Source organism: Dromiciops gliroides, chromosome 3 (genome assembly GCF_019393635.1).
Source record: "Dromiciops gliroides isolate mDroGli1 chromosome 3, mDroGli1.pri, whole genome shotgun sequence".
NCBI classification, from domain to species: Eukaryota; Metazoa; Chordata; class Mammalia; order Microbiotheria; family Microbiotheriidae; genus Dromiciops; species Dromiciops gliroides.
In genome coordinates this window covers 191223491-191246092 of record NC_057863.1, presented here as the reverse complement: position 1 = coordinate 191246092, position 22602 = coordinate 191223491, and the positions used below count along the sequence as shown (strand labels likewise).

The window sequence follows — 22602 nt, the reverse complement described above, 5'->3', positions numbered from 1 at the left end:
GCCAAATGACCCAGCTTCTATCTCCTCTCCCTCTATTTCCTCTACAGACAATTTACATCTAGAGGAGACAGAGAAGCCCAAAATTCTTCCTCTTCAAGAGATTTTCACCCATGAATGAAAGGGTACTCTAGTAAAGCTCAGACCTCTTGGGTCCAAAAGATTTGAGTTCATGGAAACAAAATATTCCTAAATTTGATGAGGATCCCACAGATGTTATCGATCAGTTTAGAGCAATTTTCAGAGGATATCAGCCCACTTGGGGTGATGTGACTGATCTCATAGAAATTATATTATCTCCAGGGGAAAGAGCTGATATATTAGCTGCAACAAACTCCTTAGAAACATCAGGAAAAATTACTATTCAATGGCGTTTAGAAGAACCTAAATAGGACCCCAATATCTTTGAGCACTTTGATAAGTTGCAGGAAGCAAGGGAAACTTTGTTGAAGAAAATGGAATCCTGTGCTATTAAGACTGATAACTGGCAAAAATTTATAGATACCGTTCAAGAACCTAATAGATTCTATGACAAACTGTGTAAGAGTGCCAAACAATATACAAGACTAGACCCATTAGATGCTGAAGATGTCCATTTTATCTGTTCCAATTTTGTGCACCAGTCCTTGCCAGAAATACAGAAATATTTTGAAAGGCAGTATCCAGGTTGGAATGCCCTGAGTACTGACAGAATATAAGAAATAGCAACTTATATTTATGAAGGAAATGAAAGGATAGAAAGGAACACACAGAACATTTTAGCTCCATTACAGGAAACCACAAGGCAGCAAGGTCAGGCAGTTGAGAATCACTATCGACCCCAGTATCACTATCAACCCCCTAGATATTGCTATTACTGCAATAGACAGGGACACATAATGTGGTACTGTAGGAGTATGCAAAGGGAACAGAATCAAAAAAGATATATTTTCTATCAGAGAAGTATAGAGAGGCAGAATCAAAATAGATATAGATCTTTTCAGGGGTGGACAGAGAGGCAGAGTCAAAACAGTTATAGACCCTTTCAGAGAGATATAGAGGGGCAGAATCAGAACACTTATAGGCCTTCTCAAAGGGGTACAGATTAGAGAGATACAGAGATACAGATGGTGTAGGGGAGGGGAAAGGACAGTAGAGACTGAAGACTTTACCTTTCCAGACCCAGAAATCTTTAACTCTCTTGTACCAGTGCATTCACCTCCCCAGAATAATGAACCCCATGTAATCCTTAGGGTTGGGGATGCTTAATATGATTGTTTATTAAATACAGGAGCCTCAAGATCAGTTCTAGTGAGCAAATCTGACCCTGAATGAACATCTATTGGATCTCTGAATGTAGTTGGAGTCTCAGGGAAAACTCAAACGGCTGCAAAATTAACCCCTCAGATGGTATTTATGGGCCTATTAACAGTAGAACATTCATTTCTACGTATGCCGACTCTCCTGCAAATCTATTAGGTCCTGACCTCCTTTGTAAATTTAGAGCAACCATATCTTGTTCCTCAGATGGTGGCATTTCTCTGCAATTGCCAGAGGACACTGTTTACTTGCTGCCAATTTTGATCTCAGACACTCAGTAAACAGTTAGGGATATATTTGAAATTCCTTCTGATATTTCTGAGTCCTTGTGGGTTTCTTCCTCTAAATATGCTGTGTCTGTTGCCATTAAGACCAAAGGAGGCCCACCACCATCTTTTCTGAAAATATCCCTTATCAAGGGAAATCATCGAGGGAATTTCTTCTATAATTGAGGCTTTTAGAAACCAAAGCATCATTGTCAAATGTCATCATTACCCATGTAATACTCCCATTTTGTCAGTTAAGAAGCCCAAGCCTGGGTCTGATGGCAAATCTGTTTATCATTTTGTACAAGATCTGTGAGCAATTAACTCTTATGTCATACCTAGACATCCAATAGTGCCCAACCCTGCTACTATCATTTCCTCAATCCAGTGTGAGGCAACGTGCTTCACAGTGGTAGATCTATGCTCTGCTTTCTTTTCAATACCAGTACATCAGGATTTCCAATACTTGTTTGCCATCACCTGGAAGAATAGACAGTGTAACTTGGACGAGACTCCCACAGGAGTTTGTTGACAGTCCCACACTATTCTCTCAAATTTTGCAGGAATATTTAACCTCCATTATTTTTAAAGGCTCCACCTTAGTTCAATATGTAGATGACCTACTCCTGGCTATACCTAATGATGAGATTTGACAGAAAAACAGGTGCCATTTGTTATTAGAGTTGCACAAACAAGCCCATAAGGTCCCTAAGTCTAAAGTACAATGGTGTCTACCTCAGGTGGAATATTTGGGTTTTGTTTTAGCCGCTGGCATGCAATCCATCTCTCTTAAGCATGTTCAGACTATTCAACAACTTTCTGCTCCCTCTACTAAGAAACAGTTAAGGGCTATTCTGGGAGCAGTTCAGTATTCCATAAAATGGTACCCTCTTTGGGTGAAATGACTAAGCCTGTTATATCTCTAACCAAAAATTATGTCCCAGAACCTTTACAGCTGGATCCCAACATCTTTCAGCTATAACAGCATTAAAATGGACCTTGTTATCAGCACCTGCACTAGGACTCCCAGATTACAGTCTTTTACTCTTTTTGTGCATGAACAGAAAGGAGTAGCCTCTAGGGTCCTGACTCAAAAATTAGGACCTGTTCAGTGGCCAATAACTTATTATCCTCCTCAACTTTATTTTGCAGCTGCTGGAGTGCCACCTTGCTTTGGGCTGTTGTGGCTACTGCTCTTTTGGTAGAAAAAGGCTCTGATCTGGTCTTAGGTAACTCTCTAATCAAGCAGTGCCCTCATGAAGTTGAGACTCTCTTACTGTGTCATAATGTACAGGCTTTTACAGATCAAAGGCTCACTTAGGTATGAAATAACCCTGTTAGGAAATGAGAGAATAACTTTAGAGTGGTGTACAGTCCTTAACCCAGGAACGCTGCTTCCTGACCTGCCATTCTCAGGAGAGACTTTACATGACTGTACCTCCCTAGTTGACATAGCTGAGAAACCTAGTGATGATCTTTTTGACACACCCTTAGAGAACCCTGATTGTATCTTCTATACTGATGATTCATCTTTTATGTGTGAGGGAACCTGCTTTACTGGTGCTGCTGTAGTTTCTGATTATGATACTATCTGGGCAGCTTCTTTGCCTTCACATCTTTGGCACAGGCTGCTGAACCTCTGGATCTCACAAAAGACTGTTCTCTATCTAGCCAGAGGAAAAAGTGTTACTGTTACACTGATTCCAGATACATATTCAGTGTCTGCCAGTAGGAATGGTACAGCTGCATAGAGGATTTTTAACCTCTGCTGGCAAAATTATTGCTAATGGAGAATTTATTAAAGATCTCCTATCTACCTTAAAACTCCCATTTTCTCTAGTTATTGTTCATTGTCCTGGTCATATGGGAAAAAGGGACCCTATATCAAAAAGGAAATAATGAGCTGACACTGTTGCTAAGCTTGCTGCTTTGGAAGCCCCTGAACATTTATTTAACCTTTCTTCTGATGATGATGTTTCCCTTTCTCTTACTTATGGTAAGTCTGAAGTAGAAAAGTGGAAAAAGAAATTCAAGGTTAAAGAAGTCAATGGGGTCTGGGTGACTTTGGAGGAAAAACCCCTTCTCCCCCAGAGTTTCTACCATCAGAAAAGGCCACTTTGGTACACAAGGAATGGTGGACTTAGTAAAAAGTGTTTGGATTGCCCCTGGAGTTATTACTTTGGCCTCTAGGGTTTATGCCTCTTGCCCTGTCAGACTTATAATCAACATGCCTTCTGGGCTAAAGCTTATAGAGGATGTCCTTTAGCATATATACCTTTTGAACATCTACAAATTGATTATATCACATTGCCTAATATGGGATGTTATAAGTTTTGTTTTGTTATAGTTGATCAACTCACTCATTGGGTAGAAGTTTTTGCATGTCCCAGTGCCATGTATACATTTGTTTCCAAAATTCTTCTCAAAGAAATAGTCTCTTACTTTGGCCCACCAGCCCGCATTGATTCCGACAAAGGCACACATTTTACTGATTCTGTTCTACTCCAAATTTACTCTTTCCTGGGAGTAACTCCAAATTTCCATACACCCTACCACCCACAAAGGTCAGGCCAGGTGGAACATATGAATAAAGAGCTTAAGAGCATGACTGGCAAATTGTGCACTGAAACTCATTTGAAGTGGCCTGATGTTTTACCTGCATAGCAGGCCAAGAAGAGAACTACATATATCACCTTATGAGATACTTTTTGTCATCCTACTATCCAAGCAAAACCTTTTTCCCCAGTATTGGTGGGGGGAGATTCCTCTTCCTCTATACAGGAATTACAAGCCAGGCTATGGGAACTACACAAGGCAGGAGCAGCAGTACAGGGTGGCCCACTGAACTTCTCCTTACATGATTTGAGACCAGGATACACTGTACAAATCAAAAATTTTCAGCAGACTAGTGGAACTCAGGCACCTTAAGAAGGTCCTTTCCAGGTATTGCTAATGACTCCAACTGCCATCAAAATAGGAGAGAAGGACCCTTGGATCCATTGTTCCCATGTAAAACCAGTACCAGCACATGTAGACCATTGAATTTCATTGTCTTTCATTCTTTCATGTGTATTTTCTTCCATTCATGTACCTCTCCATTTTTGAACCAATGCAAGATGGTTTTAATTTCATAGTACAATATTAATTCTGGAAGTATTGTTCTCAAATATTCTAAATTGTTTGTTTTTCCAGATGATTATTTGATCAAATTCTATAAAGTATTTCCTTGGAAAATTGTTTGCCATGGCAAGTGTAAATTAATTCTAGAAGTATTATTTTTGCTAAACGTAAAACAAAGGAACATTTGCAAAAGCTTTTCATATTCATGCAATCAAATTTGTTATTGCCATAAACAGGGACATATTTTGCAAGATAAAAATATGCAATTTGGGGATTTTAGATATCAAAATAAAAATGTTCTAGATTTACTCAAAGAAAAAAATGTCAGTTCAAATGTTACATAAGGGTTTCTTTTTTATGCTATTGTATCTACATTTTGAAATTAATAATATGGGCATATTTTCAGAGATATTTTTATTCTTTTAAGGTTGTGTTTTAACCTGTATTAAAATCAGTTCTGATTTTTCACAAAGGTAATTGTACACTTAAAAAAGTTATCACTTGGAATCATTGCATAATTGTATATTATATTCTGAGTCAAGGCAAATTCATATTTTTTGTGGGCATCATTCTCCTCAGTTGTTAAATACATATGAGACTTGAGTTATGAGAATTTACCATGTGAGACATTAATTGCCTTTATTCTGAGTTATCAGGTCAAAGTAGCCAAGATGCCAACCATCCACGAGAGGAATGCATATAAGAGCAGGCATTGAATTGTCACAGAAGGGAAGACACGAACAAAGTCTAGGCAGTACACTGCCTTGAGAAAGGCCTAGAGAATGGCCATTGGCAAGAGGTGAGGGTGGATTCTCTTGGTTTAATTTTTCCCCTATGTAGCACTGGATGGCTGGTTTATGCCATCTCATTCTACGCCTTACTTCGATTCCCCCTCTTAAATGCCTGATGTCGTGGAAATCTCAATCCCATGCATCTGATGAAGCCTGACTCAGTTTTCCCTCTGTTCTTTTATAGTAACCCCATAATTATTTCAGGTGTCATGATAAATACAGTGTTGCATTTGGCCTTGACATCTGTTACTATTTATATTGGATCTTTTAATTTCTCATAATGCCATGAGGATAATTAGGCAGATGATGCAAAAAGTTATGAACTAAAGATAAAATATTTTCTTAATATCACAATTGTCTTCTCAATTTATTCTTCACATGGGGGAGTGTAGTAATATTTAGTTTTATTGAATGTTTCAATTTTTGTTTTTATTATATGTTTTATGTGTAACAACTGGACAATAATTATAAAATATCTAGAAAATTTTGAATTTTCCAATGTTTTTGAGAATTCTCATTGTTTGATTTGGTTATTGGCAAAACTATTTAAAGTTGTGTTAAGATCAATTTTGTAGGAAATTTCCAGTTAATTATCAGTATCTGAAACACCCGAGAGACCTTAAAACCACACCCTAAATTCTATACCTGAGACTTGTTAGCTGATCATCAGCATCCACACCTGAAAGACTTTCACCCCAAAACTACACCCAGAGGACATCCCAAGAACCATCTGAGATAAGACTTTCAAAGACTTAAATGGACACTTTCCTCTTTTCCTTTTCCCCATTGCATATACTATTTATAATGTCCACTTGCTAAAGGGGAGTGCCCCCTTTAGCTTCTGTCAATTTCTTTTCTATTTTTTCATTCCCTTTACTTTGTTAGTCATAAGAATCTGTAATGTTATTGCTTCATGCAAGGAAATGATGTTTCTTCATGAAGCACAGAGGGGTATTCGAGAACCAGGGGCCCCTGCCCCTTGCCAAGAAATCATTTGCCATTTCTGAGATTTCTAAGGTGGAATTGGCATCCCAGAAGTTGCTTCTCTATTCATGGACCACCTTTAAGTCATGCCAATAAATGGGCTTGAATGCTACCAGCCAATTAGCTTGAAGCTGTGTATGGGGACCACCCTTCTTCCAGCTCCACAGAGGGCTTCTGGTGGAAGGGACCGGGTCACTCTCTCTTTGGAAGTGTGAGCTGCTAAGTGAAGGAGGTTTTTTTCTCTCTCTCTTCTGCATAGATCTGAGCTAGGTTTTTCTATTCTTTTAGAGACATGTGCTCTCTCTATACTAACTTCTAATATGCTTTAATAAAAGCCAAATGCTAAACTTTTGCTGAAGCTCCTAATTTATAAGTAATTCCTAGTGAGTTGCCCCCACATACACACACACATGGGGATGGGGGGCAGGTATGGTGATTTAATTCTAGTTGTCACAACTTACAAGTCTCCATCCAAATAATCATTTAAAACCTGAATGCAGTTTAGAAATATCTTGTATTTTGGGGGCAGCTAAGTGGCAAAGTGGATAAAGCACTGGTCATGGATTCAGGAGGACCTGAGTTCAAATCTGACCAAAGACACTTGACACTTACTAGATGTGTGACCCTGGGCAAATCACTTAACCTCATTGTCCTGCAAAACAAACAAACAAACAAAAGATATCTTGCATTTTGTAGCAATTTTAACCATAAAGCACTTCCACATATATTATTATTTCATTTGATCCTCACAACAACTGAATTGAGTTGCAAGGATAGATATCACATTTTCTCCATTATGGAAAAGATCAGAGAGGTTATACTGTAATTTAAGACTCACAACTACCAAATATTCTAACTCCCAGTCCTCCTTTGGTTAAGTACATAAGAAAAATAAATTATTTTTAAATAATATAATAGTAATGTAAAATAAATGCTGTCCAGCTATACCTGAGTGTTTTATGTATTAGTAAACATATACAGAGGTCTAGATAAGTACTTTTCCACTTTAATATGTGTCTTTCCAAAACCATGAGCAAAGTAACTTCTATTTTCTTGAAAGGATTTCAGAAAATTTTCAGATATGAATCTTAAAATCATTGTATTGTTGTCCTATTGGATCCCAGAAATCATTTAGTCCAATCCTCTCACTTTTTGGTTGAGGAACCTGAGACCCAGGGAGGTAAATCAACTTTTGTCATGTTGCTTAACCTTTTTGAGATGGGATTTCTAAATTCAAATATGAGGAAATGGGAGTAGATTCCTTTTAACTTCCCTCCTACCTGCAGGTCTATAATCCTATAATATTTTATATTTAGAAAGAAATTCCTTCAGTGAACCAGAATGACTGGGGAACAGGGGTGTTCTAATTGACTTTATATTGTGGCAAAATTAAATACTTGAGGCAATGAAACCCTTGTGAATGGCATAGATAATTACATCCTGGAACTTTCTTTTATGTGTACCCAGTTATCTTAGATGATTTCTCAAGTATGTATTTTTGGAAATATATTCTTTACCAACCACAAGTCTTCAATGTAGACACCACAATGACAACACACTTTTATAGAGGAATCCTAAAAATGTGGTCATGTGGTCTCTGATGACTTTAGCTAAACAGCATAATCCTAGAGAGGGAAATCTCTCTCTCTCTCTCTCTCTCCTAGAGGGGCAAAATTATACACACATACACACATATATGGTTGGGTGGGGGAAATATATATATCTATATCAGAACTTTCTCATATATATATATCTTTATAAGAAAGGTAGAACAGTTTAAGAATACATAAGAAATTCAAAAGTACTTTAAAAATATAATTTAATTAGAAAGATAAGAAATTTTGAGTTAAGAAAATAGCTGAGCAACTAGAAATTGTGTTAAGGTAAGCCATGTTAAAGGAAGAGTGATAAGAAATGTAAATCTCAAGATGCCTGGGGTCTTTAATTTGCAGAATAAATTTAAAATTAGAGACTCAGTGAAATATTTCCCTAGGATCAAAGCTACAGTTAGCAATAAAAATATCACATTAGGGAACAAAGCACAACAAGTTCCTAAAAACTAACATATAAATAGGTTCAGAAGTCATTCCATCTTGTCTGATAATAAGGTTTGTGATATTCTTTAAAAATTATATGATGCTTATGACAATAATTTCCCCATGTCAGTTTTATGTCCCCTAATGATTATAATTGATATTAGTAATATATTTTAAGATGACAGAAAAAAAGTTTCCCCCTTCCCCATCTCCTTATTCAAAAGCTTTAATTAGGCAACCATGCAATGTGGAATTTTTGGGTTGTCAGGTTTTTACAATTTTTTGGTGTACAAAGGTGCCCTTTGCTTGAGGTTCTAATGTGTTAATTAGTCATGCTTTGAGTGACAAGAACCATGTTCCATATATAAATTGGGGAAGAATAAATAATATAAATTGATCTATCATTATTTTAGTAATAATTTTATTTATGGTCATAAACAGCTTAAACATTTCAAACTCCATATCTTTTGAACTGTTAGAGTCGTATAATCATATATATCCTAAGACAACCCTAAAACAGGAACTTAAAAGATTCATGGAAAATGGAGAAACACACTAATGTCCTCAATAATATGACTAATAGGAGAAATGTAGTTAACTGTAGGAAAACATAGGGGAAAAAACTGATTATTTTAGTCATCGTTTCATTGCCATTATTCATGCTTACATAAGTATTTCTGATTCATCATCAGTTTCCTAATACATATTATATTTCTGGTAATAAATCTGAGTCACAAATGATATTAAGAAACATGCCTGGAACTAACAAAAAAAATTCCTAATTTATGGGAGTCAAACTAAAATGGAAAAAGTATTTTTAGTTTCATTTTTTCCTAAAATATTTTTAAAAAAAATTTTCATAGTAGAATTTCACTTACATTTGAATTTAAACACACAAAAAACTGCATGTGTACAAACAACTCATGCCTCAAATTAAATTACTCTCTAAAACTACCAATGAATTTTTTTTTTGGTGGGGCAATGAGGGTTAAGTGACTTGCCAAGGGTCACACAGCTAGTAAATGTTAACTGTCTGAGGCCAGATCTGAACTCATGTACTCCTGAATCTAGGGCTTTATCCACTGTGCGACCTAGCTTCACCCCCAATGAACTTTTAAGTGCCAAATCTAATAACCTTCTTGGCTTCTGCAGCCTTTGATACTTTTGATCACCCTGCAGGAAAAAAAATATTATATTGATATATTTATTATTTTGATTTATTATATGGTTTGGAAACAATTATTATACTCTTTAAATCCAACCCTATGTAATTAAAGGTTGTCTGCATTCAGAATGCCACCTGATCCCAGCAATTCTCTTAGAATTCTCCAGAAGGCTGCAATGAATTTTGGGTTTGCCCTGGTCATGGAGCCACCCAAATCATTCTTGTTTTGAATTACCACACTCAGAACTCACCCATACCTGCACCCACCCAAGTTTATGTTTTGACTTAGCCCACATTTTATTGAATATCCTTCTCAATCTACCTTGCTTTCAATTTGCCTTCAGGGCAAAATTGCTTTACTGGGTAAGGGTGGTTCTGTAGTTTGGTTTGACTTGTCTAAATCCTATATAATATATATCTTTTAGAGCCTTAAGGAGAGGGAGCCACACCTACTTTTTGATTTTCTCTCCTCTACCAAATGACCTAATACATTTCTTTCTAAAACTATTTTAGATTTTGGGTCTTCTTGTTGTGAACAACCCTCTTATTGATACTCTTCTTCTTCTTTTTCTTTTTTTCCTAGGATTTCATTACATTGCTCTCTCCTGGTTCTCTTACTATTTCTTACTTAGTATCCTTTGTTGGATATTCATCCAAGTCACATCTGCTAACCGTGGAGATCCCCCAAAGCTGCTTCCTTGGTGATCTCATCAGTTCTCTTGAATTCAATTAACATCTTCTAAGACTGTCATCATCTCAGTGGAGACTCTCATCTTTTCATGCCTGACCTTAATGCAATAGTCTACTGGTTTTTCTTTGTGCCTCAAGTATCTCCACTCTCCAGTCTATCTTCCACTCAGCTGTTAAAGGCTTTTTTTTTATAATAAACATTTTAAATTACAGTTTTGGGTTCCAATTTTTATCCCTCCTTCCCTCCCTCCTCTGCCCCTCCCTAAGGAGTCAAGCAATCAGATGTGTTATACATGTATGATTATGTAAAATATTAACATATTAGTCATTTTGTACAATAAAACTTGAATAAAAGGAAAAAATGAAAGAAACACAATGTTTGTAATGACCTCTTTGTAGAGTGCATTGGAAAATAAATCAAGAAGGTGTAGAGGACTTCTTTGATGCAGTAAGGTGAGAGAAATAAATTTTTAGTAGACTCAGGTGTATGACCCTTCAGCTCCATTCAGTAGTATGTGAATTGGAGCACAGGTTGAATGTAGTAGAAATAACCAATAACTCAACAAGGTTTAAGATTTAAAAGACATAGGTAATTATGAAAGAAGGGAGTAAGGGATTTGAGAATAAGGAACAAGGTAAAGGATAGTTGTACTAGTCTGATGCCCCAAAATGCTAAATTCATAAAAGGTACAAACCTGGAATATTTCAAATATAAAGCAATTATCGCAACAAAGTGGTCAAAAAACCTTGACTCCCTCAACCAGAAAGTACATGATCTCCTTGTTAAATGGAGAGAAAAACAATTCAGATGTTACACAATTTTAGAGTAAATTTAAAATTCTTAGGAATATATTTCAGACAATTATGAGAGAAGATTATTAACCATATCACTTGATATTATAGTGAGAAATACATGGAAAAAAAGGTTTAAAGAAACCAGGGCATGAAACTTAATTAAGTGAAACAATCCAAAAATATTTAAGAATGAACCTGGAGGGAAGACTACAGGGAGGTGAAAATGGCAAATGATCTTTCCAAATTTCTATAACCAATTATTTTCTCATCAGTGACAAGGCATGTTTGAACTCTAATAATACAGTATTAACTACATGAGAAAGGAGAATCTCAGATATTATAATTACTGAAGAAAAACAAGAAATGTTAATTACTATTAACCAACAAGCTTACCTTATCATCTTCACAATTTTTTTGGTAGAATTATTTGCAGATTAAAAAGAAAATAATTAACGAAAAAGCGTAAAGACAATTCACTGGGGTGGATCACATCTTTTGAATAATTCAATTAACTGAAGAGAATAGAGAATTTAAGATCCCAATAAACTGACTGTACTTAAATTTTTTAAAAATTGGTTTTATAGAGCATATCTGATATTGAAAGCTCTCTTATAAAGTGCCTTTAATGCAAACAGTATTTTAAGTTAATATATAAAATCCCTTGATAGAAGAGATAACTTTATTCAAGGATCTTTTGATGATTTAATATCAACTGAGGCCTAAAAGAGGAAGCCTTGGGATCACAATAAAAAAGAAATACCTATCAAAGGAAGATTTCCTGTGGAGTTTAAAAGTGAAAGAGGTACTTCCTGTAACTAGTAAGGCCACCTATTTGTATATGATTATATTTTGCTGACTTTATCAAACTCCAAAACATTACAGAACCCATCAAATTAGTACCATAAACAATCACCCAATTTAAAATTATTAAGCTTCTACAAGCACTGTGCAAACATTTGATAAGTGCTGGAGAGGGATAACAAGAAAGATTAAAACAGTCTTTTCCTTCAAAGATCTCATTTTAATAAGGAAGAAAACATGAGGGGAACCTAGGTGGCATCTGCCTTGGATTCAGGAGGACCTGAGTTCAAATGTGGCCCCAGACACTTGACACTTACTATCTGTGTGATCCTGGGCAAGTCACTTAAGCATTATTGGCCAACAGAAAAAAAACAACAAATAACAACAAACAAATAAATAAATAAAAGAAAACATGGAAATATCTGGGTACATAAGATACATGCAGAATAAATAGTAGGTCTTTTTATAGGGGAAGACACCAGCAACAGGGAGAACTATAAAGGCATGAAGCAGGAGAGACTTCTAGCCATAGAGTACAGAAATGGAGACAAGAAGTAATGTGTGCAAGGAACAACAAGAACAACAACAATAACTTAATCACAGCCTTATAATATGGTGTATGGGGAAGAATAAAGTGTAAGAAGACTAGAAAACATAGGAAGATACCAGATTGTGAAGAGTTTTAAGGGCCAAATAGAGGGCTTTTTATTTGATGCTAGAGATGAAAGTAAATCACTGTGGCTCCCTAAATAGGAGGTGATGTGGTCAGATATAAATCACTTTGGTATCTGAATGAAAAATAAATTTGAGTGAGAAGGGACTTGATGCAGAAAGGATATTGCAATAGTGAAGGTCAACCTGTGTGATTGTAAAGGAGATACATACAAAAGATTGTGAATAGACATTAATTGATATGGGATAGGTGAAAGAGGAATAGAGGATGATACTAATGTTGTGAACTTATGCAACTGGTATGATGGTAATGACTTGACACTAATAGAAAATTTGGAAGAGATGAGGGTTTCAGGGAAAAGATAATGAAATCTGTTTAGACATATTCAGTTTGAGAAACCTATGAGACATCCATAGATGTTCAAATGGGAATTAGTGATATGGAAAAAGGATCCAGAGAGATATTAATGTTATTAATAAATGTGTAAGTATTTACATACATACATCTACATACACACATATATGCACAATTTGTCTGAATAGAGATGACAATTGAATCCATGAAAGCCAATGAGATCACCCAAGGGAGATCCTATAGAAAAAAAATGAGAATAGGGTTGAAACTTTGAATAAAACATTGTGGAGTATTTACAGTATACATAGACAAGAATTATAGAGAAAGGTGTGATTGGGTTGTGATCTGAACTGTTGGACAGAGTATTCGTACCTATGAGATTACAAAACCCTACAAGTACTGGAAAATTGTTGCATGTAATCACTTCAAAAAATAATAAAAGCTAATCAATAATAAAGTCTTCTATCTTATCCTTCCATAAGAATATCAGACTGAAAGTAAGAATAGAAATATTTTTTTCTGAAAGCTTCACCTTAGCAACTCTATTTCCTTATTTTGCATTTTGTTTTATTATATGTAAATGCTTTCCTTTCCCTTTGAAAATATTTTATTAAAAGTTATTGATATTATTTAATAAAATGATTTTTAACATATGACACCCCCATCAGTTCACTAATTTCCATCTTTTTTTTTAATTACAAAATCTTTATTATAGTTACATATAGTTATAAAATTTTCTACAAGCATTACTTCTGGAAAAATTCAGGACCTTGTGATCTCTAATTCAATCTATAATTTCTAACTCTGTCTGGAAATTTGACCCTAATCCAGCATAAATAAAATTCAAATTTTCTTGAAGAATAGCTGCACAGCAGTGAATTTCTACATTGCTTCTGTATCCTAATAAAAAATATGACCATGTATTTCTTTAATGGTGGAATAGAAGAAGATACAGGAAACATTTTAATTCGATCATATTGCTTCTGATTATTATTGTTCAAACAGTATATTAAATCTCTTCAATTTTCTACTCAAGGCAATTTTATTGCCATTCTTTTATTTGCATTTTAGCACTAAATGATACTCCTACACTGTAGCATTCCTAAAGACTCCCAACATTTGGTTGGTTAGAATAATACTAAGTGCAAATTCCTTTAAATAGAAGATATGCAATATGTGGTCTCACAAAGTCAGCTTTCAATGACCACTAATTTTACATAGTACTAGACAAAGCTATACTTTACTAGTTATAGACTTAAGCCTATTTTTAGGATATTACAACAAACTAAAGAAATTTAAGGCCAAACTAATACTTCTCAGAGATCTCAGAGATGGAAATTTGCACATAGATGTTGAATGGCTGTATTCTTACTATTCTATTAAAAAATATTGGTTATTCCAATGCTTTGTCATTTTGTACTTCAATATGTTAAGTATGCATAGGGATATTATTCAGATTTCAAAGTGACTGAGAAGAATGATTTGCTCTCTTGTATATATTCATAAAATATAACTTTAAACCTCTGTCTGTAATATGAATGATAAAGCAATTTTTATATATGTGTACTCTATCCTTAAGTCATACAATGACACAATCCCTTAGAGCAGGGGGACCTTTTGTAGGGATCTATGCAGGCCTTTACAGTCATACAATGGCACATCCCATGGCTGCAAATGTACTTTTTTTTCTTTTTTTAGTCTTCCACTGAAGTACATGACCATTATTCTTAAGTATAAAAATTAAAATTTATTATTAAAATTGCATTTTTATGCTATAAGAAAGGTTATGTAGAGAAATTACTTTTCTTCATGTATACATTCACCCTGAGACTTCAACGAGATTTCTTAATACAGACCTCTACTAAGAGTAAATGTTGTAGTTTTCCAAATCTCTTTAATTCTATCTCTTCTGCCTAACATTTTACTTCCATTTCTCCACATTTCCTCTATTCTCAAAATTTAATACTCCCTCCCACTCTTCACCACAGTAACACAATTGCAGAATTTGGGAGTTGGAAGAAACTTCAGCAGCAATCAAATTCAAGTAATTCACAAAATGAATACACACTAAATCATATCCAACAAGTGGCGATATACTTTTTGCTTGAATACCTTCAGGGACCGAAGAGTGAGAAGGGATATCCTGTCAACTTTTTAAGCACCCCAATCCTCATTTTCTTGAAATAAAACATAAATTAGCCTCTTGGAAACTGCTACCTGAGTTCTGAACTTGAGGGCCCAAATTCTAATCTCTTCACATGCTGATCCCTCAATGGTATCTGAAACTGAATTACTACATAGTATCCAAGAATCAACTAGGAAAATTCAAAATATATAACAACTTTTATATCACTTCACCCCCAACTTCTTGTTTGTTTGTTTTATACTAATTCACAAATGCCTAATCATAAATGAGGATTATTGCCTGATTTCTGATCACTCAATTAAGCCCTGACAATTTTAAAATCAAAATGTTTCTTGTGATTAAATATAAATTCCTATTTAATAATGCCATATAAAACATTAGTTGTAAGAAGTCCACATTTAATTTAAATTACAATTTAAAATACAAGAAGAAAAGGTCTTGATTTTTTTATAGATGAACAGAATATCCAACTCCCTTAGATTTCCTATCCCTATATTTTCCCTGTACTAGATATAAAATTCCATTTTAAAAGGATATGAAAACCTGGAAAGACTTACATAAAGTAATGTATAGTGAACTGAATAGAACCAAGAGAAAATTGTACATAATAATAGTAATATTGTTTGATGAAAAACTGTGAATGACTTAGCTATTTTCAGGATTACAATGATCCAAACCAATCCTAAAGGACTAATGATAAAGCATACTGTTCACCTCCAGAGAAAGAACTGAAATTAATTAAATGCATACTGAAACATGCTATTTTCACCTTCTTTCTTTCATTTTTTAAAAGTTTTATTTGAATCTTCTTATACAAAATGATGAATATGGAAATGTTTTACATAATTGCACATGTATAATCTATATCTGCTTACTGCCTCAGGGAGCGGGGAGAGAAAGGAGGAAGGGAAGGACTCAATTTTTAACTCAAAACATTAAATAAGAATGTTTTTATAAAAAGGATATGGTAACAAAAATGGACTCACAAAACCCAAATATAAAATCATAAAATTTTAGACCAAGAAGAAACTTTAGAGATTTTAGAAATGAGGAAAATGATCATGAGATATTATGTGACTTGTCCAGTTACACAGGCAGAGCCTAAATTTAAATTCATTAGTCTGACTCTAAATTCAATCCTCTTTCTACCTAAACAAATTGCTCTCTCAATTATTTGATGTGTAGGCCAAAAATGATAAATGCACATATTACATAATAAAAACAGGTTATTAGAGTTTCAGATTCTCTTGATCAGGTATCTCAGACTAAATCTGAAACTCAATGCCAGTTAAACAACAAAATAATCTTTACCTAATTTATCAGTCTATTTGCCATTCAAATTGCAGACAAGCCAGGAAAAATATTTTCTACAATTTTTAAACCAACTCAAGCATTTTCTTATTTGATTAAATGCTTACAATCAGTGACAAAAATAATTGATGATGTTAAGAGATGTATTTACCAAAAACGGTCAATTCTGCTGGATCACTGTCTCTTTCTCCCACCATATTTGTGCCAACACAGGTATACATGCCTGCATCACTCTTTCTAGTGTTTGAAATCATCAGTTTCCCACCACGGATCTGTTTCAAATAAAATATTATGTTTATAGAAATATATTAAAATCTCTATATCATAATCAAATCATTAGCAGCATTTTTTTCTTTACCTTTTCTTTTTAAGACCAAACATGGAGGTGAGTCAGTCATAAATTAAGGATGACAGAGAACATTTGGTGGGCCTGAGTATTGGGCTCAACAAGAGGACCCTCTATAGAAAGATCCTTTGAGAAAATTCATGGGGAAACACAGAAATCCTAATTTTCACTTTCCATTCTTCATATGAATCAAGAATAAATCTTTATGTATATTAGAGATGGACCAAGGGACAAAATTATGAAATATATCTTACCTCTGTGTTCAAATACCTTGGAATAAGCCCTCTGCACCCCATATCTAGCCTTTATCCAACTTAACTTAAGGCTAATTAAACCACTATCCGTTATCCCAATTACTCTTCTTTACTCCATATACATGAAGTATCTTCTGTATATTCTCTCTACATCATACTACATCAGGAAATATTTTTGATTAATATTTTAGTAAGCATTCAAAGCATGATCAAGAACTGGGCAGCCAAGGTAGGCATTAAGAAGCTTTTATGCTTTATTCTTCTTGAATCTGATTCAGTCATATAGTCACAGCATATGTATAAGAAAAATCCAGTTGTTAAAAAATGAAAGATGACCAAGGATAGGCTCGATGACATGGCTGACTGCTTACATTTTCTCCCAAAATTCAACCAAAGGGAGAGATAAAAGTTACATGAAATTTCATTTTAAAGCTTGAGACTTATACTAAAGAGTGCTTCAAATAACATTGTTTTCAGGAAATCTTCAGGAGAGTCAACTCAAGGAAACAGAACAAATTATTTGGACATGGTCAATCTTTTTTTTTTTTTCACTTTACAAACATTAATTTTACTCATGCATAAAAAATAGGTAAATAGTTAAAACAGGAATTTTTAAAACTTATTTTAACATTTTATTTTAATTTATATAAAATAGCCACAAAAATTTGCCTGGGAAAATTATTTCAAGAAAAAAATTATTAAAATCCTCTTCATCATAATGCTTATATCTTAAAAGTTACAGAGTGGTTTAATGGAGAAAGGGCCAACTTTGGAGTCAGGAAATCTGGATATGTATCTGTTACACATAAACTATGTGACACTGGGAAGTTCACTAACCACTCAATTCTCTTATAATTCATTAAATCTATAATCTGTTAATCAGTTATCAGAGGATAGAGTTTCTAGGTGGTGTTTTCCATTCCAATAAAATAATAGGTCCAGAATAAAACAAATAATTTTCTAATGATTTTTTCCAGTTGATGTACTTTCTAAACATTTCTTTTATCTAATTGGAATTCTTTGTCATGAAATTTTAAAAGGAATATGGAGAGCTATGTTCATTTTATACAGATTATAAAATGTTAATAATTTATTAGTGATAAATTCAGGCATAAAACATTCATCTTTAAAAAATCTTGATATGCATTGGCTGTAAACTGTCATTTCAGTTTGACTCACACTTATTCTCTCTTCCCTGTCATCAATTCGAACTTTGTCTTTTTTCCAATAGATGGTGGGCTCTGGATGTCCTCGGGGAGGCTGGCACTCCAAGATGGCAGGTTCTCCAGCTGCCACAACAACATCTGTGGGATTTTGCCGGAAGTCATCTCTTAATACTGAGAAAAGAAAATGAGGTTGTTTTTTTTTTTAAATCTCATTAGTAGTAATTTTCATATTCTAAAGTATAAGCAAGATTTCTTTATTGAGTTCATTTATTTATAGTAAATGCATCCAGGTGCTTATCATTGGCAAATCATTGTTCTGTTTAACACTAGAAAAAAAAAAAACTCCTGAAAGCAAGTTAAGTATGTTTTAGAACTCAGAGTAGAGGCGAGCAGCAAGAAATCTCTACAAGTGGCCTTTCTTATGACATGAATACAGACAGAATGTGAGTTGTTTTCATTACACTTCTGAAGGTAAATTCATTGTTCACCATTTCAACGTAGTAGCACCCACATACAAAGGCCTTCATTTTCATCCATTCTGTAATTCCACCTGCCAAGTGACATCTGGACAGCGTGACATGTAGAGGAAGAATATCCCTTATAGCAGATTTGTTAGGCTTACATTTCTCTCTTTTCATTAAGGAGAACAGCAGGTTGGACTTTAGTTGTAACCTCTGAAAATCTGGCATGCCTGACTCTCCAACTGTCCCCTATATCCTATTAGGTTTCTCTTTTCCTTACATTTTCTTTCTTTCTTCCTTTCCTTCCTTTCTTCTTTCTTTCTTTCTTTCTTTCTTTCTTTCTTTCTTTCTTTCTTTCTTTCTTTCTTTCTTTCTTTCTTTCTTTCTTTCTTTCTTTCTTCTTTCTTTCTGTGAACTGCCTGTAGACATGATTTATTCCTTACTGGAATGAAGATTTGCAATTTTATTAGGCAAGTAGTAATTTTTTAAAAGGGATCTAAATTTTTAAATGAACAGTTTTCAAAGGCAGTCAAGATGTTATGCCTAATGCCATTACTATACCTATTTTCCCTATTATTATTCTAGCCTTGACAAGTTTAGTACTTTTATGACTAAAGGGGAAAAATGGCTCATGACTGATAACTGTCTGAAAACAAAATTAAGCGAAGAGCTACTTTCTTGAGTAAATTACACTCCTGTAAATTAGGAGTAGGTAAATTAACTGATTCCAGTGTCCTATAATGGCATCTACTTCCCTATGATCCCTATTCATTGGTCAATGTCTCTGGGTTAATTGACATTCTCCAAAAAATAATTATTCATCTCCTGAAAATAGCTTCAGAGAGACAACTGAGAATTTTAGGGCTTTTCCCTTCTCGTCTTTGTGCTACAAATCTTTTAACAGATTTTTCCTTCTTAATGAAATCATAACCCCTTGAAATATTAGAAATATTGTCTCCCCTTTAAGGAACAGTTAAGAAAACTTCAGCACAAATTGGTCTTTCCCATCATATAAATAGAATTATTTTACTGCTCTTTCTGCTAACAAAATATCTTAAAGTTTAACAATCAGGAATTTTCTGTCCTCTCAACTTCTAGGCAAGAATGTGTGATTTATATGAACAAAAAGATTCTTTCTAAATGGACCAATACATTCAAATGAGATTCAGCTGTGGGATTTTAATGTGTTTCCTTCTATCAGGTAAATTCTCTATGCTTTGGTGTTTGATTTATATTGTAATACCTAACCAGCTGCCTGTTTATACAACACTAAAAAGTGCAAAAACATGGTAACAGGGTGATGAGTACTCCTACAATATCTGATACTGGCAACAAATGGTGTCTTGTCAGGGATTCAAATTGTTCCAAAATGGCACATCTGGCAAGTTGAAGCTGTCTTTAGAATTGGTTTCCTAACAAAAACATGCCAAAAAGGAACTCAAAAGCTACTTATAAGTAATGCAAATCATCCTTCTGTACAATTCCATTTTTACCACAACAATATAAATCACTGGAAATAACATTCTTTGACTTAGGAAACAAAGATAAAAACAAATAACATGGAAAACTATAGCAGCATAAAAAGATGGAAGGAATGGGTTGCTTCTGTTTAGCAATAGAACATATGTTTGTGGAAGTTACAGGAAAAGAAAAGATTCCCATTTGCAAATGAAGCCAAGAAACCCAACATCCAGAGTAAATTTGTGCTCACAGACCATTCATTCCTGAAGTAGAGAACAGATAGTGATGCAACTAAGGACTATATCATTTCACAATTTATAAAATAGTCTGGTGCTTACATGGGTTTTAGAAATTTAGCTTTATTTAATTCTTGATATCGTTCTCTTCATTCCATATAACCTAAAGAGGCAAAACTAAAAATAAATAGATAGGTAAATAAAAAGTAACAATTTAAAGTTGTTATAAAAATGATACAATCTTCTAGGAAATGTTCATACAAAAATACTTATAACACTGGCCAATCTAAGATGTCAGCCATGGCTGTGATAGATTAACTAATCTTGAACTTCTCCAATGCTTTTTTTTGTTTTTGTTTTTGTTTTTTGTTTTTTTTTAGTGAGGCAATTGGAGTTAAGTGACTTGCCCAGGGTCACACAGCTAGTAAGTGTTAAGTGTCTGAGGCCGGATTTGAACTCAGGTACTCCTGACTCCAGGGCCAGTGCTCTATCCACTGTGCCATCTAGCTGCCCTTCTCCAATGCTTTTTAATTAAAAAATATTTTTTATTTGTTTTTTGTCAGGCAATGAGGATTAAGTTACTTCCCCAGGGTCACACAGCTAATAAGTGTCAAGTGTATGAGGCCTGATTTGAACTCAGGTCCTCTTGAATCTAGGACCAACTCTTTATGCACTGCACCACCTACCTGCCCTCAATGCTTTTTTAAATGATTTGCCTTTGTAATTTTATACCACTTTTTTCTTATGTATGCAGATATAATTTTACTTCTTAAAATTTTGTAACCACAAGTTTTATTCTTTACTCTGAGAAATATAAATAAACCAATAGTGCTTGCTATAGAATACATACTCATAGAGACCCATTTATATATAGGCATATTAACTTTTATATACTTTTTATAGACATGCACACTTTCAGGGATTTTTGTGTATTCAAATTTTCTCTCTCCCTGTATGGAATCAGTATTAATTTTCACAGGTATTAACCCAGAAAAATATCATTTTGTAAGACATTTGATTCATCACTTGAAAGGACAAATCAAAGTTATTCTTCTGACACTAGCAAGATCATTGACATACATCCTGTAATTGTTAATTTTGTCTTGCTTTTTGTTTTTATTCCTAATGCCAGTCAAGAATGTCTCCATATCCATTACTCAAAGTCCCCATATTTCTGGAATTATAGATAAAACTTTTCACCTCTCCCTTGCTTGCTATTAAATTAAAGATCATCAGGTGAGTTTTTGCCTGATTTTACCTGGAAACAGTTTTCCATGTCACTTTTTAGACATTTCCCATCCATGTCACCTGTACATCCTCTTGCCACCAATAATCTTAGATCCCATTCCTGTGGCCCTGAGCAATGATAGGTTAGATTTCACTTTCTCTTTTCCAGGACTCATCACTTTTCAGTCATTTTAAAAACCATTCTGCTGCAGTTGTGTCTTTTCCTTCCTTCCCTACCCCCACCTTCTAAATTGTCTCCAATTGGTTAACTTGGTCTTGCTTTCTTTTACTTGTATCTCTATCACTTAGTACAGTGCCTGACATATAACATATGCTTAATGAATGCAATAGCATTCATCCATCCATCCATCCATCCATCCATTCATTCATTCATTCATCCCTAGCTGCTACTCTCATGTCTCTCAGTCTTATTCCTCATAATCACCATCTTGGAGCACCTGAAAAGGAAGGAGTAGCAATCATTTCTAGCATGTCTGAGATGTATGACTAGGCAAATCCAACACACACATACATACACACACACACACACACACACATACTTAGAGAATAATGCTTTTAACCTGTAAATGCCTAGAGGGAAAAGGGTATTTTATTTTTTATCTTGATATTACTAGCAATTAGTGTAGCACCATGGGCATATTAAGCTTTTAATAAATGTTTGTTGAATGGAACTACATTAAATAGATTTGAACTGCCAAAGGAATAAATACACTTGTTGAAAGTATATTCCATCATCCAATCCCAATTATGAGCAATTGTTAACGGATCTGGTGAGGATGAGTATCAAAAATACATTCAAAACATTTTTTCTTAGCCTTTCAGTGAATATCAATTTTCTTGAGTCTTTTCATTGATTTCCACTGTTTTCCTTATTCTTATTCTTACACTTCTTTTTTTATTGAATCTCTCCCATTAACACTAAAGTTATTACTAATCAAGTCAGTGAGAACATAAAAATGATAGAACTAGTCATGTAATGTAATGACAAGCTAGGAGGGAAAC

At 34.4% G+C, this 22602-nt stretch overlaps 1 protein-coding gene across 1 annotated transcript in view; it reads right to left on the bottom strand.

The window, feature by feature from the left end:
- Positions 1–22602, bottom strand: part of ROBO2 (roundabout guidance receptor 2) — a 788084-nt gene that overhangs the window by 232520 nt on the left and 532962 nt on the right. The window contains 2 exon segments of the mRNA XM_043994477.1: positions 16580–16700; positions 18208–18365. Coding sequence (XP_043850412.1) covers positions 16580–16700; positions 18208–18365 — 279 coding nt within the window.